The sequence below is a fragment of the Theropithecus gelada genome, chromosome 7a (genome assembly GCF_003255815.1).
Source record: "Theropithecus gelada isolate Dixy chromosome 7a, Tgel_1.0, whole genome shotgun sequence".
Classification (NCBI taxonomy): domain Eukaryota; kingdom Metazoa; phylum Chordata; class Mammalia; order Primates; family Cercopithecidae; genus Theropithecus; species Theropithecus gelada.
This window is the reverse complement of record NC_037674.1, coordinates 32,935,232-32,959,678: the sequence shown is the minus strand read 5'-3', so window position 1 is coordinate 32,959,678 and position 24,447 is coordinate 32,935,232. Positions and strand designations below refer to the sequence as shown.

The 24,447-nt window shown below is 43.4% G+C and overlaps 1 protein-coding gene across 2 annotated transcripts in view; it reads right to left on the bottom strand.

Moving 5' to 3' along the window:
* The window catches only part of MYZAP (myocardial zonula adherens protein), a 94,235-nt gene that overhangs the window by 39,846 nt on the left and 29,942 nt on the right, over positions 1 to 24,447 (bottom strand). For both annotated transcript variants that reach the window (XM_025389892.1, XM_025389894.1), the window contains exons 5-10: positions 20,168 to 20,281; positions 16,290 to 16,442; positions 13,628 to 13,753; positions 12,421 to 12,549; positions 8,101 to 8,180; positions 6,335 to 6,440 (exon numbers count right to left, since the gene is read on the bottom strand). In XM_025389892.1, the coding sequence (XP_025245677.1) occupies positions 6,335 to 6,440; positions 8,101 to 8,180; positions 12,421 to 12,549; positions 13,628 to 13,753; positions 16,290 to 16,442; positions 20,168 to 20,281 (708 nt within the window). The remainder of the gene's footprint in view (positions 1 to 6,334; positions 6,441 to 8,100; positions 8,181 to 12,420; positions 12,550 to 13,627; positions 13,754 to 16,289; positions 16,443 to 20,167; positions 20,282 to 24,447) is intronic.

Genomic DNA, 24,447 nt, shown 5'->3' with positions numbered 1-24,447 from the left:
GTTTTAAATTAAATTGTGTGCCAGCAAATGACTGAACCACATAAAAATGGAAGATACTTGCAATGAAGAAAATTTAAATTTTAAAAATTGCTTTTTGTATAAATATTCTTGTCAAGAGACTGATGGCTAAGCTAGAAAACAGCACAGAGCACAAAAGAGCAGAGAGAAATATACCCAAAGATTGAATGTGGCCAACAAAACTCCCAAAGGGAAAGATGAAAGGCAGCCCTGTGCATTGGTCAGGAAATCAACATAGCTACTTTTGCTTTTAACTCACTTAACTTTAGGTATACACAGCAGGAACCCATTTACTGGTGGTAATAATAACAGCCACTAATATTTATTATTTCTTATGATCCAATTAACATGCTGTGCATTTTATACATGTCATCTCATTGAACTCTTACAAAAACTTGGGTAGATACTATTATTAACCCTATTTTATAGACAAGGAAACTAATAACTTTATTAGTTATAAATAAATCAGGTTTGTCTGATGCTAAAGTCCATGCTCGTTGCTATTTTTCTAGGCCATCTTTCGTTATATACACATAAAGGTCTCTAACTGCAGGTGCATGTGGATTTAGGGACTAGTAACGTAAAGCCTTGTTTGGCCAACTGGCTAGACAGCCAGATACTCAAAGCCTCAACTCTCTGAATTACTCATCTATTCTCCCTGATCCAGTTTGTTTCCCCCAAGGAACTGCTGCATTATGACTATAGCATCACTCTTTTAAAAAATCTAAGAGATGACCATTAAATACTTTCGAAATCATTCCTTAGGAACACAATAATATTCTGCTTTGCCTTAAACTTGAGAAGTGGTCATTGTTAATATAATTATTTTACCAAGATTTTTTTCTTCTCTTTCTAAAGGGATACCATGTGGCCAAGTGTAATGTCTTCTGTATAGACAGAAGTGAATAATTTAAATCAGGGAGAGGCAGACATGTGCATACATGCACAGTTGGAACAGGATCCATGAGAATCACTCTTAGTCTCTGTTCGTGGTAGTCCAGCTTTCAAGGACTTAGGTGGATTGGATTCTGTCCCTTTAAGTTTCTATTATCTGTTTAACAAGTGTACCTCATCCCACCTTAGAAACATCTCTCTAGATGGGTCTAAATAGCCTTTGGGAAGTTTGTATTATCTGGATACCACCAGGCCAGTACAGCTATTAAGATTAGGCTATCAGGCCAGGTGTAGTGGCTCACGCCTGTAATCCCAACACTTTGAGAAGCCAAGATAGAAAGATTGCCAGACACCGGGAGTTGGAAGACCAGCTGAACAACATAGCAAAACCCTGTCTCTATATGAAAAATAATAATAATAATACAAAAATTAGCTGGGCGTGGGTGCACGTGCCTATAGTCCCACCTACTTGGGAGGTTGAGTGGGGAGGATCACTTGAGCCCAGGTGTTGGAGGCTGCAGAAAGGTATGACTGCACCACTGCACTCCAGCCTGAGCAATAGGGCAAGACTTTGTCTCTAAAACAAAATTAAAAATAAAAAAAGAGTGAGCTGTCACAGAATCCTCCCAGGACCAGGGGATGGCAAGAAGTGAAGGTCCCCTGACAGTGCCCAGAGAGTCACAGACTTGGACCAGCTTTCTCACTTCTGTGCTCCTGGTCCCTGGTGACTGTCTCCCAGGCTTGCTTTCTGTTGAGCCCTTCCTATGCCGAGTTCACCAGCAGCTTCCCACCTCAGGCATAGGAGCTTCTGAGGGATGCTGGCCAAATGCACGAACATGAAACCCAGCAAGGAGAGCCAGGCCACTGCTCTGAGAATCCAGGACAGCAATTCTCAATCCTGGCTACATATTAGAATCACTTGTAGAGTTTTTAAAACGAAACAAAACCCAGTGCTCAGTCTGCCTCCATCCCATCTGCCAGGTTCAGGCATGTCTTAAAGCTCCCCAGGTGATTCCAGTGTGCAGCTTGGGTGGAGAAGCACTGAGAAAATCAATTCCTTGCACCTTTGCACTTATTAAACATCTCAATTATAGCAAAGTGGGGTAGAGTGCGATTGCTTTCAGCAAAAGAAGTCTAAAGAAAATGCCTCCTCTGCAAATGAGAAGAAACTCCCTTCAGACCCTGTTGGAAGAAACATTTCCTATATCACAAGTGGCAATGGGAAATCAAAAGAAAGACATGATAAAATGAAAGGATGCCTAATGGCTGTACTGGGAAATAGCTAAAAACAAAATCTCTTAAGAAATTACTGTTCATTCAGCTGAATAATATCCCTGCCCATTGGCAAAAATGTAAATCCACCCTCTTGGAAGGCAAATAATTTATTTTTTCCTCCAGATCACTTTCCCCTTGGCAGGAGAGTTGCTTTGGTCGGCAGCAGGTGAGCCATGGTGACAGCAGGTAAAGAGGGTGTGAATGACTCTGTGGACTGAAGAAGTCACACTCAAAGTTGTGTGAGCAGAGGGCCATTGTGGGGGCCTCAGGATGCTCTCTCACTTTTTACTCCTCTCAGCTCTCCCGGTGCCTTTCCTGGCAATCTAAAGAATGCAGCTAGATTCGAGACCAAAGACCAATCCCAACAAGGCTTTTCAACAGGATAATAAAGCCCAAAGGCAAGACTACCCCGGAACTCGGGTGATACCAGTGGGTAAGATCCGTGCCAGCAGGGCCCATGCCTGCATGACTCCCCACTGTGTACCCAGCCCCAGCACGAAGCGGGGGCTAGTGGGTATCTGCTGAATGGATGACTGAATTAATTTCCCCTTGAGGGCTTTTTCGTTCCAATCCCTCGGCATTTCTCTTGTATTTTCTGACTTTAAGAGGCACACGTGGGGCTTTTTTGGCTTTGTTTTTTCATTTTTATCAAAGTCAGAATCAGCTGGCAGAACTGGTAATCGGGGAGATCCCCAACCCCCTGACATCCATGACAGAAGGAGACTTAATTCAGTAGAAAGACCTAGCCTAGTGAGAGGTACTTGGCCCCACATTTTACAGAAGACGCTTTGCGTTGTCTTTTCTCAATGAACTTGACCCTGTAAGATATGTACTAATCCTTCATTTCAAATGGGCTCACCCCCACCATGAGCCCTTCCTACATAGTACGAGTCCTACTGTCTCCCATCATAGAAATCAAGTCATTATTGAGCTAAGGATGACAAAACCTGGGCCAGCTACTTTTTATTATTTGTTATCTTATTATTTATTATTACTATGATACAAAGATACTCCACTGAGGTGAGAAGAAACATGTTGCTTAACATTTAAGGATTCCCAAGGATCTCAGTAGTAATACCTGGACATTTTGAGCTAAACAATAGAAGCCCATCATCTAAAAAAACTAAGTTTCCTCATGGACATTATGGTGAAAATGATACCAACAACGGATGAAAGCGAGACTCCCATCCATGGGGAAAGTGAGGCTATGATGAAGACGAGCTTCCAGACCCATGTGAGGGAAGAAAAAGGGTCGCTAACATCCACTACACTTAAAGGCTGCCTATATGCCTGGGGAGCCAGAGTTCACAGATGAAAACACAGTTCTCTTCTAGAGTCAGATTTCAAGATTAATTTCACAAGTGACCAATTCAGTAGTCTGGATTTTTCAAAATTTGCTCCAAGTGAGCTGAAGTGATTTAGTTACGACTTTGCTGATTTTGCTCATCATGCAACATAATGATAAGGCTGAGCTCATAAAAACAGGCACAGCATAGTAAACAGTAGAGAATTCTTTGTATGATGAACACTTAACTGAAGTTACCAGACTTCCTCCACACAGTCTTTAAGGTTATATAGAACACAGAATTTGTGGAGGAACACTAGAGAACTTCTAAATCAGCTTCTTACTTTTTAAGGAATGTACTCATGATGAAGGGCTAAATGCCTTACCAGTGCAGCCAGGACTAGAAATATTTTCTTTGCTTTGAATGAAGAGCTGCATTTTGCCTCTTTGAAAGCGTCACCCAGTGGTTCCGGCCTGGCCTTCTTTCACAATACAAAACAAGAACATATTCCCTTATGTTTTCTAAGATGTGAATTGAGCTCTCATCCCACCTTGGGCATGTCTTCCCCAGTTCCCTGAATTACTCAGGTTCTCAACTCTTTTCCAACCTGGTCTTGCTCTTCTGAATGTGCTCATCTGTCCATCCCCCTTGACCATGTTTCTAACTTTTTAAAAAATGTATTCACATAAACGGCTATAGCAATTGAGATTTTTTAAGCTATCCATTTCTTATATAAGTTAATGCAGTATGCTGGGCAAACACAAACTTTCTAAATCAGGCAGTAAAAATTATTAGGAATAAAAAGTGTCTCTCTCTTTTTTTGTTCATGTTGGTGGTGGTGGCTAAACAGCCCCCAGGGGGTGCTAACTCTGATGGCATCCTAAATTTTAGCTGGTGATTTCATTCCAATGACTGGGCCTTCCAGACCACAGACCACAGACCACATCAAAGCTTACAGAAGCTTATCTGGAAGATATGAAATCACAGGTAGAAAAAAGCAAAGCATGGACAGTGATCTTTATATGCATCCCTATACACACACACATTGGTATGTGTATGTACATCTCTATGTGTGTGTGTCCTCCTTCACCCCCTTCAAATTGGTGTGTTTGTTATATTGTGGAAGTAGGTTAGGAAATGGAGAATTCTAAACTTCTTTGAAAGTGTCTTTTAAAAAAACAGGTGCCTCTGATTCAGTACAGCCTTAACCTCTTACAGGTAAGGGTTTAAATGAATCAGAAGCCAACCAGTATGAGGTTTTATTCAATCATCTCTAATGATTAGATACAAGAACGACACAGACACCCCCCTGTGGTGAGGTGGGAGAAATGTAGTACCCACAGTTAGAGACACATGGGGGAAAATAAGGGATGCCCTTGCCCCAGGCTTCGTGGGTGGGAAATTCAAAAGCAGAAAAACTATGCGCCAACAGCCAAGGCTCACTGAGATGCTAGTTGTGGCAAAGCGATGCTTTTCCTTGGAAAACACACTCCTGACATCTACCTAACGTTGACCATAGGGCAGGATCTCCCTCCCCCTTACTGTCATGGGCAGTGCTCCTGCCTGGATGCACAAAACGATTGCAAAGGTGCGTGCATGGCTTCCTCTGCTATTCCACTGCTCCCCAGAAACTTGTGTGTGAATCAATATAAGATGTACATGATTCAACACAGTATAACTGCACTTCTCATTTACGGACAAACTTTTATCTAATGTGTATGTCTATCCTACACACAATAAAAAAAGATGTCCCTTCCCATCCTCACGATTCTCTGACCTTAACCCCACAACATTAATATCTCCAATATATTAGAGATTAATAAAATATATATTTTTAATCTTCCATTTATCTGTCATGTACATGATTTATTAGAAGTAGATATGCTTTTAATTTTAATAATTCATTAATAAAACATAACTTTTTAAAGTAGTGCTTAATATAAAGAAAATGTTTTTTCATTTTTCTACTGCCAACCAAATATTTAATTAAATTGAAACCTTTTCTTTGCAAGTTAGAAAATTAGACTCAAGGGAATTCTTATAACCCTATTAGTACTAACTGCTCTTTTTCTATCAGATTTTTCCATCAGATTTTTCAATTGAGCAAGAAGAAAACTACAATAATATGTGATTAGCTTTACACAGCACGGACTTTCTTCTTTGGAACATCACCACAAGAGAGGCAGATTACACTGACACAAGTTAAAAAAAAAAAAATTGTTCCTCTTAGAGAAATACAAATGTTCAACTTACCCATTTTTTTCATTTAGAAAAAAGAGAATAGTAAACTATGCCCATACAGTAAATGTATAGCTTGGTTTCCTGTTACAGAGACAGGAGAGAAAGGATGGTGGTAAAGGAAAAGGAGAAGAAACAGGAGTGGGAGAAGAGAATGAGGAAGGAGGGAGAAAAAAGAGAGAAACAGACAAGGAAAGGGAATGAAAGACACACCCAGAAAAGAATAAAGGACAAGAATGGCAGCCGAGAGAGAGACGGATGGCTATGGAGGCAGTGCAGGGACCTGGGCTAAACTGACCCTTCCCATCACCCCCTTGGGTCCCCTGAGCTGTGGGTACTCACGCAGGCTATCACTGTCCTTTGACAGTGGGTGAGTTCAGGAACTGCAATTTCCAGCTTTCTTAACTGTAACCTTTTGACCTGAGGAGACCCCTCTTTTAGGGGCATCATCACCAGTCCATGGGGGACATGTGGGGAAATCCCACTCCTGGCCTAGATGGCAGTGGCCCGAGCACCTCGGCTTGTGAGCCACAGGAAACGGAACGGCAAGGCAGACTTGTTCTGGGGATGCTTCCCCACCACAGGAAGCAATCCCAGGCCTGTGACCTTTTACAGATGCTTACCTCCTCAACCATCTGCTTGACTTTCTTCTGCTGGCAATGCACCATGTCATCTAGGTGTCTGATCCGCTCACGGAGGCTGGCTGATGCCTCCTCCAACTGCTGATACCTAACACAAATAGGAGGAAAAAGCAAATGAGTCCTAAACCAAAGCGGCAACAGCAGTAGCAACAGTCACAGCTTTAAAGAATATTGCCAAGAGGGGCAGGCATGGCGGCTCATGCCTGTAATCCCAACACTCCAAGAGGCCAAGGCAGGAGGATTGCTTGCGGCCAGGAGTTTGAGACCAGCCTGGGCAACATGCCAAGACCCTCATCTCCACACAAAAATAAAAATAAAAATAGAAAACATGTATCTTTTGAGGAAGGTTAGGTTAAAAAAAAAATGTAAACTTAAAAAAATTTAAAAATACTGCCAAGAACAAGAAATCAAACCCTAAGATCCATTCTTCTTACTTCGTGTGACGGCCACACAAAGTAGTGTGATTACCAACAAACTACCACACCCGAGGGGCACAGAATTATTTTTCAAGCTCCCATTTGCAAGTTTTATCCCATAAAAGGACGATTATTTTCCAGGGACTGAAAGATAATTTTTTTTGCACCGTTTACAGATATGAGAAGCTATCTGTTTTGGGGTTAATAAAATATTGGAACATCCAGTAAATTACTTTGATGGGGGAACAGGGAAGAAGGGGTCCAGTAACACAATAAAATATCTGAAATCAATGGCAGAGTACCGAAAAGTCTGGAATCACAGTTGCTCTACATATCCTTTATTTTTGGCAAATGGGGGACAAGTTGAAAGACCTTCTCTACATCAAAACAGAGCAAGCCACATCACAAGACATTTCATACTTTTGTTTTACAACAGCACAAGTTATTCTCCAACATTGCTTGGACTCTTCAATTCTCTGGGGCCGCTGGGGCTGAGCACTGGAGGAACGGTCTGGTGGTCTATTTCCCGTGCCCCATCTCTGCCTCAGCACTATGTTAAAGACTAGCAAGCCTCATATAACTTTGAAAACTCTGAAATTGCAACTGAGGAAGGAAAAATGGGTATTTTTTCAGCACATACCATTTGGCAGGCAGCAAGTCCAACAATTCTCTTAACAATAGTAACCTAGTGAGATGGGCACCGTTAGCACCATCATACCCGTCTCCCCGCTTTAAAGATGAATTTCCATGCTGCACAAGCAAGACTCAGGGAGGTTAAGTCACTTGCCCGAAACACTCAAATCATCTCAACCTTGTTTTCCTTCACTAGAGACTCCTGAATGGCCTCTCTGTCTTTTGATTTCTAGAAGACACAGTGTACTATACCATGCTTTTCATGCAGAGCTTTATATACTCACAGCCAGAGGACAATGCAAGGTTTTACTAAGCAAAGTTTGGAAACAAAGGAAGATGTTTTAAAATTAGTTTCCAAAGCAAATGGTATTAGTCACAGTTGATGAGTTTTCTCATCAACAAGGTGTATCCTGTGGAGTTCAAGGCGATGGAGAACATTAATAGACTGAACTTCTGCACTTGTGAAAGTATTTGACATGTTCTACTACACTAACAACCAGCCATGGTCTGCAAGATGTGGCTGGAGGCTTCCAAAGAAACTTGCTCCATATTGGAAGCTATCAGCCCAATGTCACGTATGCTTAAGTCTGTAACAAGGGACAACCACACAAATGAAAATGCAAGGGTCAAATGAGGCCATAAAAACACAGCATGTCCACAGCCTAAATCCATTACAAGATGAAAGGCATTACGTCTTACCTTTCCTTGTCAGAATCAGTTAATTCCCCAGACATTTCTGTTTCATGTTCTAGGAGTTGAAGTTGCAGTTGATGACGTTCCTAAAACAAACAGAAACTGATATTTTAATCAATGGATCCCAAGTTCGACAGAGAATGTCTATTTAGCAATTCTAGCACTAGGGAGTCCAAGTTTATACGACACCCCTTGGGTTTCACACACCTGCTCAGCAAAGCCCAAACAAGGCTCAAAACTGCCAAGTCAGTTGTTGTGTATGTATAGATATATTTATGGGTCAGAGACAAACATCCCAAATAAAACCATTCACGATTTATTTTCTAAAAGTATTCCATCAGCCCAGGCTCAGTGAAAATTTATAGCTCCAAATAACGATAATCAATACTTCAAATTGGTGGCTTGTCGTACTGTAAAATTCTTTATTATTTTCTGAATCGTCAAGAAAAGAGGCTCTGGAATTCTGGCAATATCCTATATTCTAACCTGTGGTGTTTACACAGGTGTATTCACTTGTAAAAATGTGTTGTGGTCAGAATAATGGCCCTCCAAAGATGTCCACGTCCTAATTCCTGAATCCTATGTGTTATCTGACATGGAGAAAGGAACTCTGCAGATGTGATTAAGTTAAGGATCTTAAAATGGGGAGATCCTGGGTTATCCAGTTGGGCCCTTCTAAGGAGGAGGCAGCAGGGTTGTAATCAGAGGGAAGGAGCCTGGAAGATGCTCTGCTACTGCCTCTGAAGCTGCAGGAGGGGGCCACAAGCTGAGGAGTACAGGTGGCCTCCAGAAGTTAGAGAAGGCAGGGAAGTGCACTCCCTTCTAGAGCTTCCAAAAGGAATCCAGCTCTGCCAACACCTGGATTTTAGGACTTCTGACCTCTAGGAATGTAACATAATACATTTGTGTCGTTTCAAGCCACTTACCTTGTGGAAATTTGCTATGGTAGCAATAGGAAACATACATGCACCATGCTGTGCACTTTGTACACTTTGCTATATCTATGTATATTTAGGAGTTTGCCCAAAAAAGGAGTCTGGAGTCATTTCTTTGGACAAAGCTGAAAAACGTTCATAAAGACATGGTGCCCGTCATAACTGAAATTGCACTAAAAATACATTACAGATGTTAGTGTAACAAATGTCCTTAAAATGGAAGTTTATCAAATCCCACTCACTAACTGGGAGATTATTTTACTTTAGGTCCTTCTCTGAGAACTAATGGTCCTCATCTTGATGTTCAGAAATTCTACCCTGCAAATTCTTACTAGTTACATAAATTCCAAACCTCTTTTCTACCAAATTATTAAACGCAAATCTTTGAAAATTTAACTGCCACAACTTTGAAGCTAAGCAGTGGTATACAAAGAGGTAGGCCAAAGGGGTGGGGAAACAGTCCACCTCAAGCAGGAAGAGTATATCACTGAAATATTTAAAATAACAAAGGTAGATCAACTTTGACTGGGGTTTTGTTACTGTATTTTTACATCTCTACAGCAAATGCACATTCTTATGGCCTGACCTGAGCAGAACGTTCCTCCTGCCCCCATGTGGCTGGAAGTTTTACATTAGCCCTGAAATAACAGTGATAAAAGCTTTCACAAGTGAATGCCTCCCTCCAAAAAAAAAAAAAAGCTGTCGTAAAGTAGAGCAAGGTCTAACTTACAGCGCACTTACAACATTCAGTTTTTTTTTTTTTAATTGAGGCACAACAAATCTTAAGTGTACACTGCACAATTATTTCTTACATTTGTAAACATCTGTGAAACCACTGCCCAGATTATCTGTTCCCCAGAAGGGTCCCTGGTAGAGAATACTCCTTAAAGGATTTTTACTGATCAGGAAAAAAAGGTGTTTGAAATACAATGCTCAACAAGAGAAACAGTAAACTAAGGCATATGGCAGAGAAGCCATTCAAAAGCACATGGTTTGTCCTTGAGCAAAATCCAAAACCGAGAGCAGGATACGTACACTGCCACAGCCCTGCCTAGGGACATGCCGTTCACGTAGTGTGAGACAGGGATTTGGCCAGATTCCTGCTCTCAAAGATTTGTCCCTGGAAAGGAAACAGCATAAATTGGCCTATCTAATCTCAGCTCAATAAATACAGCATTTCTCTAGCCTAAATGGAAAGGAAGATTTAGAGAAAGGACAATAAATTTCCAATCACTAAAGAAGCAGCCAACACCACTTGAGGAAGGTTTTGTGTTTCCTAAATGCTGGCAGGGAGGGCTGGCCTGACCAGCTTCCTGGCTCTACCCATTCACCCCACATGAGGGCTCCATGCGAAAATCAGTGGGGAAAGGCAAGAAACTTGCAGAACCTCAAGAGTACGATGAAGATAAGCATGAAATGGGTCCAGCTAAAAACAACCTGACTCTGAGGGTAGACGCTTAGGCAACCTTGTAACAAAGTAAAAATCATAGCCACAAATGATTGAACCCTTACTATATAAAAGGAACCACGCTTAGCACTTGGCGTGGATTTTTCTCATGCGTTGCTCACAAAAGCCGTAAGAGTAAGAAGTACCATTATCAGCATTTTACAGAAATGGAGACTGAGTTTGGAAAAATCAAGCAACCGCAAACAACTAGAAAGAGACACAAGATTCAAACCCCCAGGCTGTCTGATTCTAAAGCCTATGTTCGTAACCACTACCTGTGGCCTCTCTGTATGACAGCGTCTCCCCCAGACTACCCTGCTATGCTGCCTGCTCACCTTGCTTCTTTATGCTGCAGAAAAACCTGCCACCCAGAGAGAGAGCATCCGAGTTAACTGACATCTTCTGCTGTTGTAGGAGGACAGTAATGTGGGAAGAAGCTCACCCAAGTTCTAGAAAGCTCCCTTATTGTCCAATCTTCACCACTACCCACTCTGGTCAATATTAATGTTAGTCCTCACTAAGCCAATCATCTACTCTTCAATAAAAGATGGGATTCTGTTTTCCCAGGGGGTAAAAGTAAGCTTGTAATTGACTCTTTAGTTTGCCTGTCTCTCCCAAGTAAAAAGCTAAAGAGCTAAAAAGAAGCACCCAGTGAGCTCTGAAGCTCCAAAGTCCTGAACTTAATGCAGTTCCCATACTGGCGACACCTTGCCTTGTTAGAGAACAGTAGAGGGGCTTATGCTGCAAACACCATGAGGTCAGGCGACCTCTTCTCAGAATCACATGAAGCCTGACAGTGACCTTGCTCTTGCTGCCCCTCCTCTGCCTCCATCATCAGATTGGAGATTCTCCGCATCCCGAATGAGTCACAGGGTGCTAATAATGTCAGGGTCTTGGCAGGTCATTGCTCTCTGCAAGCTCTGGGAATGGCCGGGGAGCCATTCCCAGAAACCAGCCACAGCCTCAGCCCTGAACTCCTGGGTCCAGAAGTCAGTTATCACCTGCTAAAGGTCACCCATCCTTTCTCTTCCTTCTCTTCCTTCCTTTTCTCTTTCCTTTCTCCCACCACTTCCTCCTTTTCCTCCACTTCCTGCTTAATTCCTGGCCTCCTCCCTTTCTCTAGACAGGCTTCATTATCCCAGCTGAACTCGCGCCTTCCTCAAGTCCCCCCACCCCACTCATCAGCCTGCTGACCATGCCTAGAGAAATGGGGCCTCCCCATTCCCTCAAGTCCCCAGCGTGTCCAGGAAAAGCCAACTCTTGAGACACACGCCCCAGAAACAACAGGGTTGCTGTGTTGATGTAACACCTAAATAGGGCTTGATAATTCAATGGATAAACTAAGTTCACGCCTGGGGCAACAGCAAAATGAGGCTGCTAAAATATTAATTTTTCTAAAGAATTTCACAAGTAAAATTTTTTACAAGCATCAAAATAGTTACCATGGGAAAAATTAGAACTTTTTTTTTTTGAGACAGAGTCTTGATCTGTCGCCCAGGCTGGAGTGCAGTAGTGCGATCTCAGCTCACTGCAACCTCCGCCCCTCCAGTTTTAAGCAATTCTCTGCCTCAGCCTCCAGAGTAGCTGGGATTACAGATGCCTGCCGCCACACCTGGCTAATTTTTTTGTATTTTTTTAGTAGAGACGGGGTTTCACCATCTTGGCCAGGCTGGTCTTGAATTCCTGACCTCGTGATCCACCCACCTCGGCCTCCCAAAGTGCTGTGATTACAGGTGTGAGCCACCGTGCCTGGCCGAAAAATTAGAACTTTGTTGGACTTCCTTATACTTTATTTTATAGCTTTTTCTTTTTCTTTTTTTTTTTTTTTTTAAATCCGCAAATTTGGGAGGTGAGAGGAATCCACACCCAGGGCTTCTCGTATCTCAGATGGACCTGCAGGGAAAAGTTTGGCAAGTGGGGAATAGGCCCAACGCTGTGTCCTACCTTTTCCATGCGCTCAATCAGCCTGTCCAGCTCCCCGATCCTCTGGTCTTTCTCCTCTAGGCTGATCTCTGCCGCTTGCATCTTTTTATTGGCTTCTTCAATCGCTTTCAGAAAACTATTGGTTTCTTCCTGCAAAAGAAATATACTCTCCTAAGTACAGGCATGGAGTACCGAGGCTACTCATCAGAATCCAAGCAGCTCTGGCCTTCTAGATCATGATTTCTCTTTAAAACATGACCTTGGAACCTGAAAGTGTCTCACAGATCATGAACTCAACCTCCTGGTTCTGGTTCTTACCTATGAATAAAGATATATCATGTGGCTGGTTAATAGGCCTCACTACTTTTTTCCCCCTTTTTTTACTTGAGTCTTTATGTCCAAAAGTTGTGAAAAAGGCCTATAAATGTTTAATAACATTGAGTAGGTACTCGGAATGTCATATTGGCCAGAAGTGTAAAGGGAATTAGAACCAGATCTGGAATTGAACGCAGAATTCCCAGATTCTTCTCCCATAATGCAATGCATCAGCTCATTACTAACAAGAAAACCCAGTGAATCATCAGAACATGTATTAAGCCTCTAAGGACACAGATGAGCCAGACATGGGGTCCCTGCCTTCAGGAACTTATAATCTCCTGGAAAAGCCAAGATGTGAGATAAGCAGCCCCACTCTAATGGCAGGTATAAAAGAATTCCACAGTAAAGGCAGAGAGAGAGAGAGTGAGCTTCCTAAGGACAGATAACACTTCTGGCTCCGTGACTGGGAAAGACTCCATGCATGGAGAGGGTGGCATTTAAGGCTTTTAGGGAGCTTAGGCAAGATCAAGGACAGTGAAGGAAGAAATTTCAGGTGGAGAGAAGCAAATGGAGGGAGGGAGGGAGGGCACAGCTGCAGGCAAGCTCAGGATCTGCTTAGATGCTGGCAAATTGTCAGATGAGCTAGAAAAAGGTGTGTATTTAGAGACAGAGACAAGGGGCTATTCTGAGCAGGGACGGGGATGAATACAGGCAGAGGGGAAGAGGGGAAGAGGGGAAGAGGGGAACAGGGGAGGGGAGTGAATGAGCCGATGAATAATTCCTTGATCCCTTACCCATGGCCAAGCCCACTAACCCACCTCTAAGAATAAACACTACTAAGTAAACATCACCACCAATAATGAACCAACAATTCCCGGTTAGTTTACATCGGCAGCGACAACACACGCACCAGAAGAGCCTCCTTCTCGGCCCTGTGCTTCCTCTGTTCTTCCTGCAGCTTCTCTTCATACTGGCTGTACAGCTTCTTGGTCATCTCTCGCATCACCTCGGCATTGGCTTCTTGGGACGATTCCACCTACAAAGAGACTCATTTCAGAATGACAGCTTTGGCAGGGCCCAGGGGAGCTGGCGGCTTCCACTCTGTGCATTTCGTGTGGGGACTCACAGAGGCAGTGAGCCCATCCACTGAGTTCGACAGCGAGACGCAGCAAGACCTAACAGGGAAAGGGAGGAAGAGGGGTGAGCAGAGCCACAGAAAAATAAAAAGTGGCATTTCACATGAATTTTGGGGGCATGCTCAGGACAAAGGTATCCTCCACATGAGTGACTCTTTCAAAAGGTAGAAACTCTAAGCAATCTCATTAGTTGCATTGGCCAAGCCAGTTTCTAGGTAAGACCAGCTAAGTTCAAAGGAGAAATCTGAACTCACCCTTTCCACACCTTTGTGCTTTCCTAAATGTTGCTTTTGGAAACATTCCAGCCTAGCGTGGGGAACACTAAGCTGGCACTCCTGGTGCTGAAGCAGGCCTGGCTTAGGAAGTGAGAAAAAGTCAGTGGAGTTGCAGGTGGGCAGGGCTTAGGTTGGTAGTGGCTGGTGCCTCCCGTTTGCCAGGCCACGTCCTCACACACAGACTTCCCGCCATTGATTTTATGCTGCAGAAGGTTTGCTCTCATCCCCTCCTTCCAGGTTATTGCCTATTGCAGACAGCTGAGTTTGCTGCATACGTAAACTCTGGAAAAGGGAGGCATTCTACAACCTCAATAGGTGACATGATGTTTATTTCCAAGATGTGACAAGTCTCTCTTGATGCCCTTGACTTCTCCCTTCTCATCACCGGGCAAGTGTTGGCACCACGAAGTCCCAAAGTGGAAAATCCTGAACAGAGCTTATCACCAGCTGAGAGAGACCCTGTGTGCTGTGTGCTCCATTTGCAGTGCACGCACAGCTCGCTGGAAGGGCTCTGTCCCTGGAGGCCCATTCACTCTGCCTCCAGGTCATGTAACATACCCTGAGTTCCTGAAGCTTTTTTTTCTTTTTTTTCAATTTGGGGAGTAAAATAGGAGGAGTGGGAAAAACCTTTTTAACTCCACTGTCAGGATGAAAACAAGCATCAGTCTCTACAACAGGCAACTGTGGGCTGGAGTGAAAGGCCTGGACTCCAGGGAAGCGGCCAGATTGCCAAGCAGCCTAATGATGTCCCCAGATGCCTGGTGACAGGCCACCTCTGGAACCAACAGTACTGAACAGGACACATACAGAGTAGACACTCGATAAATATTTGTAGAATGAATGATTGAATAAATCCCCTCAGCTGAAAAAAAATACTTAAATCAGTAATTTCAGGCTTTTTTAGCAATATAAGCTCCCCCCCCACCCCCCACCCCCGCAAACTAACTCTTACTGAGAAAGGCAATATATGGAAAAGAAGAGCTGCCCTGTTAGAAGTGAACATAGAGAGGAGATGATCTGCCCCATGGCTGTGGCACGCCAGGGGAACTGGCAGCAGATCCCGAGGGTGGCAATACAGAGACCAGGCGGCGCACCGGCAGCCCCTCCTCCCCACCCAGCCCACCCCTGTGAAGTGAACTAAATTACCAATAGTACCACCTTTCACTCCCTCACATATTCTACTTTGAGCAACAAACGATGTGGATACACTACCCATACTATAGCCTGAGTCTGGGCTGAGCAAAATTTTAAAACCACAGACTTACATACAAAGGAATTCGTCCAAGACATAATTTATTAAGTGCCCTCCAGAAGCCATTCACGGATCTGCTCCTGTCACTGGGTAGGAAGTCTATCCACGGTTTAAATTTGGGAGGGGCGCTAATGCCTCTAGGGCACTGGAAGTCCAGCTAAGGAACGCTCCCAACCCAGAGGGCCAAATGGGGCACTCCCCCAGTGTCCCTAGTCACCCACCAGTTTTCTTCTTGAGAAGGGGTCACAGCCCAAGTACCAGCTAATTGTGTGTCCCTCAGCTCTTTATTGTCAAGCCAAACAGAAAGGCCTTGGGACCTCAATGAAAATCTAAACAGTGAAGGGAAAGATCTCCAAGGCTTCTGACGTCCCAGATCTGTGGGCATCCCAAGCGTCTTCTCAGTAACATAACAGCAGCACCATGGTGAGTGTCTGAATAGCCCTTGAGGCCACTGGAGGCCAAGAAAGGCATGCCCAGTGGCGGCATTTATGAAGCACCCCCAATCTGGGCCAAGCACGGTGGCTCACGCCTGTAATCCCAGCACTCTGGGAGGCCAAGGCAGGTGGATCACCTGAGGTCAGGAGTTTGAGACCAGCCTGGCCAACATGGTGAAACCCCTTCTCTACTAAAATACAAAAATTAGCTGGGCGTGGTGGCACACGCCTGTAATTCCAGCTACTTGGGAGGCTGAGGCACAAGAATTGCTTGAATCGGGGAGGCAGAGGTTGCAGTGAGCCATGATTGTGCCACTGTACTCCAGCCTGGGTGACAGAGCAAGACTCTGTCTCAAAAAAAAAATCCAATGAAGAAGAGAATGGAAAAAGGAAATGGAAACGTTGAAGATGGGAAGAGAAAAGGGAGAAGAGGAGAAAGGTGCATAGAAAATAAATCTAGGCTTTTATACTCCACCTTCATTTTCAGCAGCTGGTTTTCAACTTGCGCTACCTCCAACTGCCTCTGCTTTTCCCTCAGCTTGTCCATGGATGCTTCATACGTCTGCTGCAGATTTCTGATTTGATCCTTAATGTTGCTGTTTTCCAAAGTCACATCCACAAGGGTTTTCTATGAGGATAAAAACAAAAACAAAACCAGATCCGGTGGCATGAAAACACATGGGCTGCACCACGCACTGGGAAGTCCCCTTATCATTAACCACTGGGGTAGCTGTCCTAGGCTACAGCAGCTGCCAGTCTGGGACCCTGTGCTGTGAGGGACTGCGGGTCTCCCATGGTGGCCAAGAGGTCTGCCCCTGTAGCTTGGTGGGACTGAAAGCCTCTCCCATACCATCCCGTAGCTGCTGCCAACACCACTCGCCACTGCTTAGGATGGATGGAAATGGACTAAAATGGAGCCCTTCCAAGGAAAAGTGTTATAATGCATCATTTCACATGGGAAAAAAAACAGCCTTTGAAAACAGTATAGTACAATCCCATTTTGAAAACTATGTATAAGCATTGGTTCAAACACATGTTTATGCACTGGGGGGAAAAAGACTAGGAAGAAATCTGAATGATAGTTTTCACTATGTGATAGGGCTATGGATATCTATTTTCTTATTTATTTTTTCTGTATTTCCCAAATTGCCACAATGAAATCAGAAAACAAAATATGAGCTTTATAGAATAAAGACATCCCTCTTTTTTTTTCCTTTCTTGTTTGTTTTTGAGACAGAGTCTCACTCTGTCACCCAGACTGGAGTGCAGTGGCGTGATCTCCGTTCACTGCAACCTCCGCCTCCTAGGTTCAAGCAATTCTCCTGCCTCAGCCTCCTGAATAGCTGGGACTACAGGTGCCTGCCACCACACCTGGCTAATTTTTGTATTTTTAGTAGAGATGGGGTTTCATCGTATTGGCCAGGCTGGTCTCGAACTCCTGACCTTGTGATCCACCTGACTCGGCCTCCCAAAGTGCTGGGATTACAGGCGTGAGCCACCACGCCCAGCCTCCTCTTTTTCTTAAAAGAGCTATCCCTTCTGTGCTTCTAGACTGCCTGCCAGGATAGTGACAACATGACTGAGAATACTCGCATACCTGCAAACGTTTCACCTTCCTGCCTTAGGCAGAGAGGGGTAGCAATAAAGAAGTACTAAGGAACAGAATTTGGTAATGCAGACAAGTGATTTTTGCTCCAGGCCACACTGAAGCAAGGATGTTTAAATCAATAGTGTTGGCCATGCGTGATGGCTTATGACCATAATCCCAGCACTTCGGGAGGCCGAGGTGGGAGTTCAAGACTGGGCAACTACAAAAAAAAATTTTAAACCAGCTAGACATGGTTGTGTGTACCTGTAGCCCCAGTTACCCAGGAGGCTGAGGCATGAGGATCACTTGAGCCTAGGAGGTAGGGGCTGCAGTGAACTATGATCACACCACTGTACTCCAGCCTGGGCAACAGAGCAACACCCCATCTCTAAAAAAATAATAAAAAAAGAAAAAGAAAAAAAATCGTGTTGCTATTTACTGCTTTGGTTTCTACTTGGTTAACTCTCCTTAGAGATAAATGGCCTCCATAGAATCCCTGCCACTGGAAAGGCATCTTGTACTATGTCCCCAGTCATCTACAACTTCGCATTAGAAGATGTGAAATCCCTGGTGTTGGGCACTATTTCTAACATCTCTGTGCTCTTGTCTAGATGATCAGTCTCTGAAGCTTCCTCAATTCCTCAGCCTCTACTTTGGACAATATAAGCCTTTCGCTCCTAAACCTACTTGAATCGAGAAAAAGAATTTCTGAAGGAGGTGATTAGATATTAAAGGAAATACTGAAGCCATTTGGAAGCATGGAGTCACAGAACATTTGAGCTTCAAGGGGCTTTAGAAACCACCTAGGCCAGCTACCCACTCCCCCAGCCCCACTGGCTTCACAGATGCTACTCTTGTATCCATAAAAAAACTTACACTCTGGCCCAAGAGACCGGGATTCTTCTAATCCTGGCTCTGTCACTAGGTAGGCATCTTGCTCGTGTCATTTCTCTCTGTTGGCCTCAGTTTGTTTACTCATAAAACAAAGGGATTAGAGATCCTCTCAGTTCTTTCTAGCTCTGACATTCTATGGAATCAAACCAAGGGTCTGGCCTCCCTGTCAATAATAATGAAAGTGGGTAGAGTGGGCCAGTGGGAGAGGCTGGGATCTTGCATAAGGAAGAAGCCAGCTACCTTCAGACTTGGTTCACCAGGTACCCGAGTGGTCCTCAGCATCAGTGGGAGTACACCGTACATCAGCCCTCTTCCTCCAGCAGGTTGAGTTTCCTGCTGTGAGATGGCACCTCTTTCTCCTTCTCCTTCTCTTTCTCTCTCTCTGTCTGTCTGTCTCTCTGTCTCTTTGTCACTTTCTCTCAGCGGTTTTAGCTATAAGGCTCCTTTGGCTGTCCAGGACTAAGAGCCTGCACGATAACTAGGAATCAGTCAAGGTGCCTGGGTCATAGTCAAACAGCTGGCCTCTGGAGTAAATGCCAGAGTGTTGGCCAGATAGCAAAGCAGAAGAATTGCCAGAAAAGACTAGCAAATATATATATATTTTTTTTTCTGGGAAGAAAAACCAGAGATGTAGTAAAAATACCAACTAAGTCTGAACTCAGGTGAGATAAAGCCCTTGCTGGTGGGCTGGGAATAAGACGGCATCCGACAGGGGAGGAAAGGGAGCCTTGGCAAGCCCCCTGACCACAGGAGGAAGGGAAAACAAAGGCTACTGAGCAAACCAGAACCAGTGGGGCTTGGCCTGAGGCCAGGGGAAAGCTGGCATACACTCAAGAGAGCCAGGAAAAGGGTGGGACTCAGAGGCCCCACCAGAAATGGGCATCCCAGACGAACCCAAACACGAGGCCATCCAGACCCACTCCAGGACAGTGGCCAAGCCTTGCTGTTGTCACTGCTGCCCATACCAACTGTTATCAGAGAATTAGGGGAAGTGGAGAATCCCAACATGAAAATTTGTTTATCTGATAAATTACTTATATAGAACCAGAAAGGATTTGAAATAGCTTTTGGAACTTCTGAGAGGAGGATAAAAAGATAAGAGCCAAATAAAGTTGGAGGAGAGGTAAAAACTATTGTTCATATATTTGGAAATGAAGACTAAGGGAAGCTATTTCAAACACACATAATGCTTTGTTTTGAACATTTTCAAGTTAATTTGCATGTTAGGGGATTTATAAGAGTAAAAATGGGAAGCACTTGAATGGTTGGCTCCTACTAAAGCAAATCAGCCAAGAAAAGAATCCCTCAAAGTGAGATAACAACATGCATTTTCACAAATATAAGATACTGGGTCTTTCTCTTTCCCTGTCTGCTACAACAAGACGTGGAATATCCATGATTCTTTCTGATACAAAATAATTTCTAATTATAAAAAAGTGTTTACAAGCCTTTTTTATATTGCTTGCCATGAAAGAGTACAGATTGTCTTTGGTGAAGTCTGTGTTATTCTGTGATTAGGTGGTGCTTCTTGTGGCACTGGGGCTGGAGGAAGAGGGCTGATGTGCGGGGTTAGGTACTGATGCTGAGGAATACTCGGGTATCTGGTGGAGCAAGCGACATCTCTCACACTAAACTCAGGGTCTAAATTCCCTTTTCAGTGAGAGCAAAACCAAAGCCTTAAAGTCTCAGATTGGAAATGCTTCATTCAATTTCCTTCACTGTCTTCTGGACATAAGTCTTTACAGTGGTTCTGCTTAAAGAATTCTGAATGATGAGCTGAGGATGTTCTGTGACTTATTTTTCTACAAAGGCACAGGCCCCACTCTTGATTCAGCTAGGTTGCCCTGTCATAGCAGTAACCAGATGAGTACCTGCAGGCCAATGGAATCCGACGCCAAGGCTGAGTTCATGGCATTAAAACTATCCAGGGCAGACGACTGGGTTTGGATGTGATTCTCCAGATACTCCTGCTGGGCGTGGGAAACCTGGACAGATCAAGGAGACAGTCACACAAAATCAATCCCTACACGTTCATGACAATCTTCAGTTAGGCTGGAACTTTCTTCTGTTGAAGCCACATCTACTTTAACAATATCTAAAGTAAAGCTTTAAATTAAAAGTCAATATCTGCATGACCCAGAGAGTAGAAGGGCAAGAATCATCTTCCTTTGGAGAGTGTTTACTCACAGACCCTCGCTGAGCCCTCTCAACAACACTGTGCAGGAGTCAGAACGTTGTCTTTTGCAAGGAAGAAAATAATCAGAGAGGTTATGTGATTTGCTCATTGTCAAAAAGCTCAGAAGCGGCACTCCTAGAACTAGAACCCAGTTGAAATAACTTCTGCAGCCACCGTGCTGTTTGTAGTCACCATGGAGAGAATATGCTTTAGTCTCACTCAATTCTCAAGAGTTGTTTTTGTAATCCCAGCACTTTGGGAGGCCGAGGCAGTCGGATCACCTGAGGTCAAGAGTTCGAGACCAGCCTGGCCAATGTGGTGAAACTCCATCTCTACTAAAAATACAAAAATTAGAAAGGCGTGGTGGCGCACACTTGTAATCCCAGCTACGTGGAAGGCTGAGGCAGGAGAATCGCTTGAACCCTGGAGGCTGAGGTTGCAGTGAGCCAAGGTTGCAGTGAGCCAAGATGGCACCATTGCACTCCAGCCTGGGTGACAACAGCAAAACTCCATCTCATTTAAAAAACAAAACAAAACAAAAGAGTTGTTTTGTTGCTGCTGTTGTTGCTGCTGTCTTTGTTGGGTGTGCGTGTTTAACATGTCTGAGTCAGAGGCCAGTCTTGACCTAGATATTGGCAAGAGGCTAGATATAGTTAGGACTGAGGGTAGAAGTCTCCAGGAAGGCCCCCCATGTGTCCTCTGGGAGCAGCAGGAAGCAGCCCTGGCCCAGCAGAGCAGGAGGTGCACCCTGGAGAGTGGAGACAGAATTGAAGCAGCAGACCAGGCCCAGGAGCACGTGGCAGCTTTGTGTTCAGCAGTGTGTTTCAACAGCAATCATTTAGCAACCTTAATCTGGCTGCAATATGTAGGATGGCTTGGAGAAGGAGGAGACCTGCAGGCAGAGAGACAGGGTTTCTGGGACAATTCTAGCATGAGAAAATGAGGGTGTGTAAGAGACGGTGATGGAAAGCAAGGAGCAGAGTCTTGTTTACGCATATATTGCAAATCCAATTCTTTGGCTTTGATGACAGTCATTGGTGTCCGACAGTCATGGCAGAATGACTTTCCATAAGCAGGTGAGAATTTCACAAATGTCCTCCCACATGCCAGTGGGAATGAGCTGGGTGGATAAATTTACATAGCCCCACTCCTATCATCAAGGTAGTAGGTGTTACTTAAGCACTTAATCTCACAACCCAGTCATAAATTGAACTGTGATGCATGACTGTTGTAACTGCCCTTCTTCCCCACAGATACTAACTCTTATGGAAGGTATGTCGTATAGACAGGGACTTTTATCTCTGAGATTATTAATAACCAATTTTTTTAAATGTCCACAAGCATTAGCTTGGCTAAACTAGAGGAAGGTTATTTTTCTTAAATTTTTGAGTAGGTAATACACTCACACGGTGCAAACATTTAAAAAGTATAAAGTTACTTTTATATTTTTATAAAAAATTGCCACCCTGCTCAGTTACCACCTGCCCATTCCTGCCTCCCAATTAGAAACAGTAGTTCATTACTTTCTGGATTATCCTTTTGGTAACTTTTTGTGCACACACAGAACAATCCTGATATGTTTATCTTCTCTTCCTGTTTTATACAAATGGTAGCAAAATTTTCCTACATATTTTCTTGCATCTTGCTTTTATTCACCATCTACATCTCTCTCTGTATCTCCCCTTCAAGGGCTTACTTGCATTTTTTCTTTTTTCTTTTACAACTGCATATATTCTATTGTAGAGATACATAATTTATCTTACTTTCCCTTTTTTTTTTTTTTTTTTTTGAAACAGGGTCTTACTCTGTCACCCAGACTGGAGTGCAGTGGCACAATCTTGGCTCACTGCAAACTCCGCCTCCCAGGCTCAAGCGATTCTCCTGCCTCAGCCTACCAAGGAGCTAGGATTACTACCTGCACCACCATGCCCGGCTAATTTTTGCATTTTTGGTAGAGACAGGGTTTCACCATGTTGGCCAGGCTGGTCTCGAACTCCTGACCTCAAATGATCCACCTGCCTCAGCCTCCCAAAGTGCTGGGATCATAAGCATGAGCCACCGTGCCTGGCCACTTTCCCCTTCTTGATAGACATTTAGGTTTCCAATGATTTTACTATTACAAACAATGCTGCAATAAATAAGTCTATCCTTATGTCTTTCTTCATATGTGAGAGGAATAGAATTGCTGGGTCAAAGGATCTAAGCATCTGTAATTTTGATCGATAATGCTGAATTGTTCTCTATAAGAGTAATAGCGAATTGCATTTTCATCAGCAACCCGCTTGTTTGCCCATAGGCCTGTGAACAATGTCCTGCCCGCCTCTTGCACTTTGGCGGGTCTAATGGATAAAAATTATATCATGGGATGGTTTTAACCTGCATTAAATGACAGGGGAGGCAGAGCATCCTGTCATACACGTAAGAGCTCTTCATCTTTCCTTTAGTATAATTACCTGTTACAAATCTTTCGTCTATTTTTATGAGTTGTAGCCTTTTTCTTCTTGATTCGTGGGGGATCTTTAAATATTCAGAAAATGAGCCTATTATCTATGACATGAAGGACAAATAATTTTTCCCGGTCATTTGACTTTGACATTTTTACCATCAGGAGTTTCTCATTTTAAAGTTGTCAAAGTTATCAGCCTTTCCTTTCACAGTTTTGGGATTTTATGTCATAATAAGAAAAGGCATTCCCTTACCCCAAGGGTATAAATGAATTCACACATATTTTTCTTCTAGCACTTTTGGGTTTTATTTTTCACATTTAAATCTTCGGTACATTTGGAATTTATCCAGGTATAAGACTTCCAACAGCACGTAAGTTTTCCTAATAGCGCACATTGACTAGTCCATTTTCCTTCCTTTTTTGAGATGCTACATTTATCACATATTGGGGTACATTTCTGGAGTATTTTTAACTGATGTTTGTCTATTTATGTGCCACTACGATACTGTTTCACTCTCTGAGGCTTTTTCACTTTCTTTTAACATTCAATAAGGCTACTCCCTCTCATTGCTCTTTTTTCTCATTATTTTTGCAACTCTTTTTATTTATTTTCTATATAAACCTTAGAATCACCTACTCCACTTATAAAAAAACAAAACCTGTTGGTCTTAGGCTGGAGTGCAGTGGCCGGATCTCAGCTCACTGCAAGCCCCGCCTCCCGGGTTCACGCCATTCTCCTGCCTCAGCCTCCCAAGTAGCTGGGACTACAGGCGCCCACCACCTCATCCAGCTAGTTTTTTTGTATTTTTTAGTAGAGACGCGGTTTCACCATGTTAGCCAGGATGGTCTCAATCTCCTGACCTCGTGATCCGCCTGTCTCGGCCTCCCAAAGTGCTGTGGTCTTTTTATTGGGTCACTTCAAATTGGTACAGTAACGTGGATCTTATGATGCTGAGTCTTCCTTTCAAAGCACATGGTGTTTCTTTCCACTTATTATAGTTGACTCCTAGGTATGTAGTATTTTTCTGTTGATGATATTTTGGAAATTTTTTGTACATTGAAACCTGTTTGTATATATTAATTCTATATCCTCTGTGTGTGTGTGTGTGTGTGTATAAAATTTTATACCCTGCTACAAATAACGAATTCCTTATTTGTTCATAGTAGTTTTTCTTTCATCAGCTCATGCTCACTTGGGCTTTCCAGGTATACAGTCATATGGTTTGTAAACAGTGATAGTTTTCCATCTATCTGTGCCATTTTTAAACCTATATGTTTATTTCTCTTGTTTGGCTAGTATGTCAAGAACAATGTTAAATAATAATAGTGATAGCTGGCTTCCTTGTTTTGCTCCTGACTTTGGTGGGAATGCTTTGAACATGAAGAAGATTATTCTTGCCACAAAAATGTCCCTTTAGGTAACACATTTCGTTCTGTGATAAAAACTTCCTCAGTTTATTTAAAATATAATTCTATTGATAAACAAGACTAGATACTCTAATATCTTTAGACACTAGCAACTGAGAGAC